Raw genomic sequence first — 12239 nt, 5'->3', positions numbered from 1 at the left:
CTACCTATACATTATTCAATCAAAACGGATTAAAACTGATTTAAAATTGAATAGTTATGTTTTTTAAAATTGGATGATTCTTTTTAAAATGCCTTTTATAAAAATTTTAACAAACAAATAGGCCTACATTAATTTTGAATAACAGTAAAAAATTTTAAGTGTATCAGGCTTTAGAAAATTTATTTTGAGTAACATAATCACATAAGTTAATACAAGATTCATTGAAAGACTGGTTATTTGTGAAGATGAAGATTACAAGGAAGAAAATTCATCACTGCCCCCACAGGGACTCGAACCCCGGTCTCTCGCTTGCCGGACAAGTGCTCTACCACCTAAGCTATGGAAGTAGATAGAATATTTCCCTTGGAGCATATATATGTGTTGAGAGGAAGATTACAAGGAAGAAAAATTCATCACTGCCCCCACGGGGACAGTATCTACCAGTCTTTCACTGAATCTTGTATTGACAAGTGGAGAGGACATTTCTAAATGAATATAATCATAAGTTAATAAAAATATTTTTGTCTTCAAAAGTCAGACTAGTGAATATTCTGCATTCATAATCTTGTTGTTGAAGATGGACCAACTTAGCTGACCCAGGGGCTCACAGTAGCCCTCTTTATAGTTCGCTGTTGGCGACTGAGGGACTGCATGTCCCTTTTATAGTTTGCCTCTGGTGACAGGGGCCAGCCCTGGCCCATGGAGCGGGATGGGATGCCCTGCACAGAAAGCTCCCATCTTCCGCTCTCTTTGAGCTCCGCCCACTAGAGGGAGAGAGTGGTCATGGGTGTCCCCTCTTGCTCTTGCACCCCACACCCCTTAAAAAAAGTTTAAAATTTTTTTTTACTTTTTTTTTCTGGTACATTGATGGTTTTTCATTTTTTTCAAATAGCACATGAAAACGTTTATTTTTTACATATATTTAGCTACTTAAAATCAAAACTTTTTATTTCTGACAGACAATATGGTTTGATTATTAATAATTTAATATCTTAGTTTGAAGTGTTCTTAAACTTTTTTGCCTGTGAACTGCAAAAATGCTTCCCGTAATGGAGTGGACACCATCGTAACAGAGTGGAGATCATTGTAACAGAGTGCACAGAAATGTTTAGGTGACAGAAAGATATCTCAAATATTCTAAATAGGCCATGCAAACACACTTTTATTTTCTAAAAAAATAATATACAAAATGTGATAGGTGACCCAGAAACTCCTCTTATAACCTTTGAAATATGTCCACCCCATGATCAAATTCTAAAAACACACCAACAACCTCATAGTTTTAATTTTGGTCTGGTAAAATTATTAAAATCTGGTCAAAGTGACCACTGGACTTGCATTTATGCCTCTCACATTAGTGATCCGGAATGATATGGGGAGACAGGAGTAGAGCCTGTAAACAAAAATAATATAGGAAGATAATGGTTCTGTCCCATAAAATACAGAATGTATTTTCATATAACGACCTTTACTCATACTAAAATGCCCCTTATGACTCATCTCCCTGGATCTGTGCCTGGCAGTGATTTTAACAATCTGTACTACTTTACTTTTGTATTTAATGAAAAAATAACATGATGGAGAATGTAGTAAAGGGTTTAAATTGAAGAGATAACTTATTAAATTCAATTTAAACCTTCAAAACTTTTTAATTAAGAAAAATTTACTTTAAATCATAGTTTTTGTTCTTTTGCTTGAGTTTTTGGAAGACGTAACAGAGTAGACAAATTAGCCTAAATTATTATTTTTTCATTATAAATTTGAATGATTGATTAAAACTTTTTTATATTTGTGGATGCACTATCACTTGATGTTGATATAGATGGAAAAAAAAAATCTGGTACTAACGACATAACATGAATATTAAGTCATTTTGCAAAAGTCAAATACAAAAATGTTGATCGAGCATTAACAGTAAACCTTTCAATGAGCTCAAAAGTGTTATCAGATTTAATCTGGTATAAGAATATATTTCCCAAATGACCGTAACAGAGTGGACATTTTGAAATGGGAAAAATTTCGGGACAAAAACAAAAAAAAAATAGTTTTTCATAAGAAAAAAAAAAATTTTTTTTTCAAAATTTTATTGTCAGTTTTATTCATCTATGGCACATATATAAAATGTGATTCCAAGTTTTTTGAAAAAAATTCCAGAGAGAGATTTGTACCAAGCCTCTTTGTTTAACACTTTTTTGAAGCTGGGACAGCCAAATTTTGAGGTTTTGCTACAAAAAATGATTTTTGAAAAAAATTAGATACCATCTGAAACAAATTAAGAAATTTCATATGACCAAGAATTAAATGAAGTACTAGAAAAAAATTAAAATTACTACCAGAGTGCTCTGAAATTTTGTAAAAAGAATTACAAAGTCTTGGAAACAGTCTGTGCACTTTTTTGGGGAATGAACCATACAAGGGAGTTCAAAAATTCATGTAAACCTTTGGGGGGGATAAAGAATAAACTGAAGTGATAAAGCTAAACTGAACCACATTTATACAAAAAAGAGCATGATCATGTACATCACATGAAAGCAGGTATCAGTTTTAGCCATGATAGAAACCGGTTTAAACCAGCCTGGCCGCTATTCGTTACAGCCAGTCTAATTTTTCCCATTAATTCTTAAAAAGTAGTAACATGATACTGCTTTAATAACTCAGTTCAATTAATGACTGAAAAAATGAAATATGGATATTTAAATGTATATCAGTTAATTATATTAGAGTGAAGATTTACTTTCAACTTGAATAAAATTGAATTTAAATAGGCTACTACTACTAAACCAGACATGAACCTCGTCCATATTCCTCTGCGGAACTTCTAACGAATTGGTACATGTTGGAATATGTGAATGTGTAGTGAACCTTCCGTGAAGTTTGCTCCTGTGTAATGTTTGTTATGAGCAGTGCTGCAATCTGCCATAAATTTTTCTAACCTATGCATGAAGTGTAATGATTAAATAGTATACTGTTGTAGGCCTGATGCTACCTGCAGTGAGACTTTTTAACAAGGAGATCGGCTCACATTTGTGCTTCAAAAATGGGAACCACAGAAAACCAACTTCAGCTAACCACCACTGTGGCGACGGTGGGGTTTGAACCCGGGTCCTTACGATGACCACTCGACCACCACAACGGCATTTTAAATAGGCTAGTAGTTGGAGATAAAGAATAAACTGAATCTATAAACAACAAAAATTTACCAGGGTCAGAGTCTATTTTGGCGCCCCCCCCCCCGTAATTTTGAATAGAAAAACAATAAACTCAGCGCCCTTTGTGATCAGGTGTGTGGGACACTAGACTCCCTCCCCACCCTCTATTAGTTGTGGACTTGCTTGCAATTTATTGCATTTAATGTTTTGGCCCCTTCATTTTTTCAAATTTCATGATAGCGAATTGGCCTACCCCACTTTTAGCACACTGACTTTATCAATAGCATCAATAAGCTCCATACTTTTCTACAAGAACTGAATGGTGGAAACCAGAATGCTGAATATATATATATATATTGATCTTATGCTCATCATCAGTTCTTCAGTATTCCCAAGGCAACATAAAGCTTACAAAATTTTACTGTATATGCAGCATTCTTACAGATGAAAATCATTAAACGTGAATTTGCAGGTTTTAGAATTCGCTCTGTATTACATGTAAGTATTATACCAGTTCTCTTTTATATAATGATAATTCCTTTCTCTCAACATCTTGCATAGGATCATAATTTCTTGAATTCTCAGTTTTATTTATTGTTTGATTAAGGGAGTGGCCAGGTCTTGGAATATTTACTAGGCCTATACTGTATACTAAATTTACCTGGAATTTATTCTAAACTTAGTTTGGCATCTATAAAGGAAGATACAAGTTAAGAGATGAAAGTAATATTTTTTTTTTTGTTAAAAAAATTTTCAGCGCATTTTTCATTGAAAAAAATATCCTAAAAATGCCAAAAAAATGTCTTAAAACCTGAAAAAATTCCTTGAAAGTGAAAACGTATTGAAAAATGCAAATGTCATCAACATATGGGCCATGGTTATAACATATTAAATATCAGAATCAGTCACACTTCTGGCCATGCTTTCCTATGATTATATAGTTAATTTTGATGTGTTTTTAAAAACCACCGTCTATTATTATTTGATGAATAAACTAGAGTTCTACTAATTTTATTGTCTTCATTACTTTGTCACTGCTGTTTCAACAAAAATAAGTATATAAGGTATTAAACAAAAAATAAGACAAGTGAAATCAAATCTACCTGCTGGTTCTTAAGTTTTTAAAATTGTTTCCTCTCATAGACATCAAATTCTGTATAGAAGATGATGCATCACCATTTTCAGAGTTATCACATTCTACTTCCGAATCAAACTCATATGAACTGTCACTGTCATCATCATACAAGGAAGATATGCCAACTATATTTTGCGATAATTTTTTGCTTGCACTAAACTCATTACTAGACACACAATCTTGTTCTTGTACAACTAATGAAGCAGATTTGATTTTTTCACAATTGGTTTTCTTTCCAGAGTTTTTTTCAATGTGTGTGGACAAATCTTTCGGCCTACATGGTTCTTTTTCACAAGATGCACAACAGTCTGATGATATAGTGGCAGTTTCTACAGAATGTTTAGGCGAGACCAATCCCTCACTAGAATATGAGTTTTCAGGGTTCTCTGATACACAAATTACTGGAAACTCTGAATTGCATGATTTTTGCTCAAAAGATGTCACAGGTGTTTGTGTACAACATTTTGTAGTTGTATTATCAATATGCAATGGTTCGTGATGCTCTGTATCAAACAGATTTACATTGCTCTCCATAGAATTATGGTCTGGCTGTTGTTCATGATCCTCTTTCACATCAGAATTTGTTTTAAAAAGTTCATTTTGATTTTGATCTTCACAAGAACTATTCACTTCCTCTACAGTGACTCCAGATTTTATTTCACTGTCGGAAATAAGTAGTATGTTTTTATCTGTATCAGAAAACTTAGTATTGATCTGGTTATTCCGGTCCTCATTATCCTCTTGGTCTACTCCGTTTTCCATTTTAAAATATCAACAATTATTATTTAGAGAGAAAAGAAACTGACGTAAGTACTATCTACTGACATCAACACCATATTCATTAGTTTGATTTTAGAGAATTACTTTTTTTTTCTTAAAAAGAACGTTTTTATAGTAATATGTTGGCAAACAATTAAGTGCTCACATGTTTGGCTCATTAATGATTTATATTAAATCTCCTAGAGGTCAGTAATAGTTGCGGATATAGGAGATGACTATGGAAAAAAATTTTGCAAATAAATATGATAGAGTTAGAGCTAATCAATGGAAATGGATCTTTTAAACAGTTGGAAAGGTCAAATGTTTCATTGGCCAAATGGTTTAGATTCTACATAACTCTGAGGAGATGATTCTCGTATTCCTTGCCTACATATTTATAACCACACGTAAACAATTTCAATCACTACAGTAGCGAAAACACAAACACAGCTGTTTGTATTTCAATCTGCTGATGCCATTCCCAACAAGACAAGATGACTAACACTCCCTAGAACTACACGGACTTTATAGACAGCTCATTTCCATGTCGGTAATTGACTGACAGATAAAATGACCAACTGTTTCATTGTCACAGAGATAACGAGAGTTAAAGTCGATGTCACTGACCTTAACCCTTCGATGGGCAGCGCCGTATATATCCGCTCAAAAATGTTGTGGCGAATCTGGGCAGCGCCGTATATATCCGGCCGACCTGATCAGTTGCCTTCCCCTACTTTCTTTGTGTAAATCTGTCGCCCCTGCAGTTGACGAGCTCCTCCTCCAGTATTCAGAAGAGATCATGACATTGTAGGACGCTCTATACAGCTACACAATACAGAAAGCACACGGTAACAATGCTATTATCCCTTGCATTGTAATTGCTATCTTGAGGTGCAAAGGGTTGTAGGGAAAGAGAATTCTTGAAGATGTTTCTGTGGTCTGAAGTATTTTTTTTTTCAGTCCAAAAATAGAGTATCGCTTTTTTTCCCTTTCACTCAGTTATTTCTTCTATATTTGATTTTTTTTTTATTTTTGAAACTTTCGGGTGATGATTAGTTTAGAAATGGATATGATACAGAATTTATGTTTCAAAATAACTATGAACGTTAAACTAACACCTCTTGAGCTGAATTTTTTTTCGTAGTAAAGAAAGGACCCCCCCCACTCCTTCACCCTCTCATCATAAACTGACTTATTTTCCGCTAAACTATGCTATATAAAATTATCCGTGGTCAACTATGATACTGTAACTAAGCCATCCATCCTATATCTCTAACATAATATAAACCGTCCCCAAAAATTAAATCCTATTTCTTCATCTTCTGACTATCTATAGTCGAATGGAAAAACTCTCTCCCCTCAACTATCATTGATCACAGTCTGTCACAATCAAACACATTCTTTTGTATCGGTCTCGACAAACAATATTGTATGAGTAAATGTAAGGAATTTCGCAATTTCATCATTTCTTTATTTTTTCAACTACAATCTCTCGTTATTATCTATGCATATCATTTCCTCAATAAACTCACAGTCTATAAATCGAGTTTATTACACTGCTGATGTATTCCAAAAACATAGAAATTTTAGTATCCATTACACATCTTTCACGTTCTTTGCGAGCATCGAACTTGAATATTACCATAATTATTTTAAACTTCTGGAACTTTAGGTCGTACATTGCAGTCAGTTCTGTGAAGTTTTTGAAGTGACACTTTCCCAAGCCTGCACAATCTTCCAATCCTAACTTATCACATTCCTGAGTTAACGCAAAAGGGAAGGTCTAACCACCCCGATGAGCCAGTATAATAGTGTTATTTTGCAGGAAAAAACGTAACCCCCCCCCCCCCCCAAGGAAATATTAAATTGTGAAACGCACCTCTCTCCCTCTGAGAAAATCCTGCCTACGCCCATGATCACATTCATCTCTTTGGCGTAGTCTTGTCTGTTATTTCTGTGATTGATAAATGTCAATATTGTGTTCAGAAAAGCGCTCTTGTAGCGAAACTGCGTGGATCACAGAATGCCCACTTACATGGGTTGTGATATACGATGCAGTTCATTGGAAAATTCTGTCGCTCTCAAAATAATAACATTTTGAAAGTACGATGAAACTTTTATGAAACGGCCGTTCGGTATTCCGAAAAAAAAGACCGTTTGTGAAGTTGATCACCGAATAGAAGTTGGGCGATGGTAGAAAGAAGAATAAGGTGGAAAGCGTGTGGTGTGTCAAAATTTCGGATTTCATTGTCACCAAAGAAAAAATCTCATGCTCAATATATTTTACAATGCCCAAGAAACAGGTGCATATACTTTGGGCAGAGCATTGAATACCAGATTATCCGATCAATTCTTGAATCTGTATTATCAGAGATCTGTTTTTTCCTCGTAGTGAGTGCTACACTCAATGAAAAGTAAAAGACTTGTGTTCGTTCTTTCCTCGCATTATTTTATTCTCTCACTGTTTTTATACTATATGTCTGCGTGCTAAAAAGTAAAGAAAGCTCCCACAAAGCAAAAACTTTCACGTCCTGTTTCTATTCAGTAAAGATCATTGGTGATCTGTCGTATTTATCCTGTGCCATGGGCGAAAATTTTTTAACTGTCTTATTAGCTAGGATCAATTGTATAGCATTAGCTTTTGTCATCTTATTTACAATTTCTTTTAACCTGATAATGTCACAACTGAATAGGAAATTCGATTGAGCTGGAAAGGTATTTATACTGATGTCCGAAGATTATAAGGTTATACAAAGAGAACTATATAAGGTGTTAATGCATTCAAATAAAACGAAGAAAAACTTGGTTTTTTTTCTTCAACTCTTACGGCCTAAGTTTGAAAGAAAAAACAGCTTGACAAATGTGACGGAACCACGGATCAGTCTGGATTAGGGAGTTAACTCAATTTTTTTGGAAGAGACTCTGTGAACACTCCTTCTTTTCAATCCCACCAGTGTCTCTTTTTACCCCCTCCCCAAAGGTAGGTTTTGCGGACGCCCATGGAAGAAAGCAAGCAGTTCATTCAAAATAAATTGGTTGTATTGACCAGAGCTGATCATAACTGAACAAGGCAGAACTAAATTCTAGGAAGAGGAAGAATTTCAAGAAAAAGACAAGAATTTCTCATTTGGTACCCGTGAAGTTATCTGTATCCGCCCATTAGTATAAGCCTCTTATCATCGTGGCTTGTTATAGCCAACACCAGAGGTAAACACAAATAAGCATTTGGTTGTTTCAAACAATGCTTGTCTCGTGATCTCACACATTCCTACTTTCCCACCTATTTCCTTTCTCCTCGCTCTTCTTTTCTACTTTTTGAGCCATGTGTGTTTCACAATGGTTTTTGATGATTCTGTATAACATTCATACTATTTGACAGGCGAGTAAAAGCAAACCCCCCCCCCCATAAGTACAATAATACTGGCTCTATTGAGTGAAGATGAATTCGATGAGAGATGTTAATATCAAGTTCGGAGAACGATTGCTCGTTTTCATCAGTTTCATCCGAATCTTAGGATGAACTCCAGAGTGTAAGAGACTAGTGCAGTCGTGTTGTATTGAAAATTCCACCACCACCTCGAGTACGCCATTTTAGTGGGAACCCAGGCATATAGGTCCCACTATACAACGTTTCAAATTCATTCAACTAGTTAAACCTTTTTTTTTTTTATGAACCAGTTATTGGAAACATAGTAACGTAGATCAATGACTTTGCTGCAGAATATATTCAACAAAATAATGTGGCACCAAAATCAAAGCGTGTTGGTGCGACACGAACAATCCACAAAAAAATTCCAAGTTTCCAAGTGCTATATTCACAGAGATATTCAAATTCGAAAAGTGGAGGCAATTTGGGGAAGAACAGAGTTAAAAGCGTGTAAAACTGTTTTCCCGCATTTAACGCTGTTCTTTTCCGAAATCTCCTCCGTTTTTCGAATTCGAATACCTCTGTGAATATAGCATTTAGAAACCATGGAATTTTTTTGTTGGGCATCGGGACAGACAGGACAACAACTTTCTAATTGAAAGCACGGAGGACGGTATAAAAATTTAATTTCTTTTATTTTGCTACACACTGTATTTTCCACTCTCAAAACTGGTACAGGGGAATTTTTGAACGCCTGCTGAGCGTTTTTTAAATTGAAATCATACCTCTACGACGGACGGTTGACGAGATAAGGGCAGAGCTAGTACTAACAGACAGGACCGTAACTAGAATTTTTGCCGCCCGCAGCCAACATTATTTTGCCACCGCCACAACTTTAAAATTCGATATACTTTTTTTAAAGGTGCTCTTGTTACCACCTAAAACTACCTCCCCCTAAATTTTGCCGCCCAGGCAGTTCACTCCCCCACCCGTCTAGTTCCGGTCCTGCTTACAGGACACCTAGTATAAAGAGTTGATGAAAACTAACTTGTATATTGAAAATAATTGGGGCAGCATAAGACAAACATTTCACGAAACTTTGTCGAAGACAAAATTATCCACGAAAAAATTATTTCATTTGTATGGTAACTAATCAACTGTTAATTATTAATATTTTTTTTTCAAAACATTTTACGGAAGTTTAAATATAGCGTACATATATGAATATTCGTATCATCGCATACTGAATACCAACAGATAAATTAATAGACTGACATTTATCCAGTAAACATTGAATGTCCACGATGTGTGTCACACAATAGAAATTGATTTTATATTGAGTATTCACGAAACTTTCGATTCAATCCCCGTAAATTCCGGTAAGGATGTATAAGCCACATCTAGAAAGGAAAAAAGAAAAGTTTTCGTGGAAAAATATTGTCGTCGAAGCCTCAAGTAAGACGCACATAATTTTCGTCGAAGAATTTTAAAAAAAATGATTAAAATTCTTCGTAAGTTTCCACTTACGTTCTTTGATTTCTTTATTAATTTTTTTTACCATTACTTGATTAAAAAAAATAAATTAGTAAACATTGAGCGTTTTTCAGAAGTGAAAATGTATAGAATTTATTGGAATTCTCGAAGTTTTCATTATTTTCAATCGAATACTCTGTTGTAAATGAAAAAACGTTGACGCTCGAGATTTTCATGTAATAGTAATTATTTATGATTATCTTTCAATTAAAGTAATGATCTATTTGCATGAATCCAAAAAATAGAAAGAAATTGGTGAAAATGAAAATTTCTCATTTTTCTCCAAGAAATCGGGGAAAAATTTATTTCCTAGGTTTCATAAACATTTAAACACTCAGTGAGGCCATTGTGGCTAACCTACAATAGGTCTATTCATGTTGTTGAGGTATTGTTGCGATGGGAGGATCCCCAATTACCGAAAATCCGGCTACCTACTGGTGAGAATGGGGGAAAGCATCGTCTTTCCTGAACAGGCTCTGCCACAGAGTAATAATACTATAGAGTGCGCGCGAGGGGTTACAATGTGAAGCAAAGATCCGGAGTCACGTGACTCCGGTCGAAAGGCTGGTCAGGGAATCTCGCTGGCAATGCTTTCCTTATGGCTACTCGTATGACGATCTACACGCGCTGTCTTATTTTTGATTAGAATGGCCAACACTTGCGCAGCTTTCGGATGTTCTGAGCGGTTTAGGAAAGGGGGACCAGTATCCTTTCATAAGGGAATACTTTTTTGCTTATTCCTCTTCTTATAAATTAAAAATTGGAATATTAAATTGATGATTCAATGGATTTCTGACGTAATCTCAGTTTTTAACGACTCCATTTTGGATTTAATTCAATTAAAGTTCCAAGTTTTGGTAAAATTCAAATGTCATGAATCATTATTAAATGTTTTAATAGAATTTTTGGCAATAAATGATTGAAATTGTGAGTTTTATGAAGTTTTAACTGAAATATACGTCTCCGCAAGATTTGGCGAGATTTGGCGAGCTAGTGAGTTCATTCGAGTTTTGCTCAACTTGGAAGAAGATATGCTTTTCAGAAGGAGAAATTTATGAAAAATATTCTATTTAAATAGAATGTGAGGAAAACTCCCCCCCCCCCCCCTCTAGACAATTGCAGTTTTGCATAAAAGTGCATAACAACCTCTAAAAATAATAGTATTTTTACCCCTCTTCACACCTGAGATAAAACTATTACAGAAAAGAAATTTTTTTATTCATTAATTTATGTTTGTTGTATGTGAAATTGCCTCTTCAAACAAGAAAATTAATTATTCAATTGATTTTTTGAGTCAATATCTGTACTAAGACCTGAAGTCATATATTGTGTACCTCAGATGTTATCTTGAAAAAGAACCATTCTAAAAACGATTTAATACCTTAAATTAAGATTAACATATGCATACTTTTGGAGCGAAGAGATTACATATGTCACATATATATATTATATTATATAAATATTATATCCTAAAATATTATATATATATATATATATATATATATATATATATATATATATATATATATATATATATATACACACACACACACACACACACACACACACACACACACACACACACACTTTAAATTATTACATATATACTCTACATGGAATTTTAATTCTTATAATTTAGAGAAATTGATGATGAGATTCTGTAATTTGCTTGAGTAAAATATATTTTAATCCTGAAATATTATGTAAGTGTTTACAGTTTTGTGTGATGAGGTTATAAAAGGTTTTTCAGGAATGTTAGAAATGAAACTTTTTCTTATTGTTTGAATATTATTTCATGACTGAATATGGTATGGGTGTGAATGTGTTACATTACATAACATAATATGATGCATTATAATTAATTATACATTAATTATGAGTATATAGAGTAATTGTAATGTTCTGGAAAGATATATTTTTGTTTTAATTACCCCTAGTATAAATAAATTTTCGAAATTAAAAGCGACAAAGTGAATGAAGAGAATATTTAAAAATATAAATGAATTAGGCTTTACAACATATACGATTTTCTACGAACTTGATAGAATTGAGTCAAATTTCGTTACAGCAACATCCTAGCTTCTGCGAAAACGCGCCAAATGTAATAGCGCAGAACCTGTTCTTTCCCCGACAATACTGCTCATCTTTTCTTCACGTTCGACAAGTTTTATGAATAGCGTGCGCGGTCTATTTATATCTTAAGTCTATGGGCTCTGCCCATTTTCGAAGGATTTATCTGAATATGCGTAACTGTCGAAGGGTTAAGTACCGTATTTCCTTTGACATTCCCGTATTT

At 34.2% G+C, this 12239-nt stretch overlaps 1 protein-coding gene across 2 annotated transcripts in view; it reads right to left on the bottom strand.

The window, feature by feature from the left end:
- The window catches only part of LOC149085157 (coiled-coil domain-containing protein 186-like), a 54657-nt gene extending 49134 nt beyond the window's left edge, over positions 1-5523 (bottom strand). Inside the window, exon 1 of one of the 2 annotated variants that reach the window (XM_089233003.1) lies at positions 4253-5523. In XM_089233003.1, the coding sequence (XP_089089129.1) occupies positions 4253-5046 (794 nt within the window). In that variant the 5' untranslated portion in view covers positions 5047-5523. The remainder of the gene's footprint in view (positions 1-4252) is intronic. The other variant, XM_089233002.1, reaches the window with a different exon arrangement.
- Between the last annotated feature and the right edge of the window lie 6716 nt (positions 5524-12239).

Source organism: Pholcus phalangioides, unplaced genomic scaffold (assembly GCF_987345545.1).
Source record: "Pholcus phalangioides strain wild (caught in Gottingen) unplaced genomic scaffold, Ppha-v1.0 ptg000007l_1, whole genome shotgun sequence".
Taxonomy (NCBI): domain Eukaryota; kingdom Metazoa; phylum Arthropoda; class Arachnida; order Araneae; family Pholcidae; genus Pholcus; species Pholcus phalangioides.
Note: the sequence above shows the minus strand (reverse complement) of the source record. Positions and strands in the feature narration are given on the sequence as shown.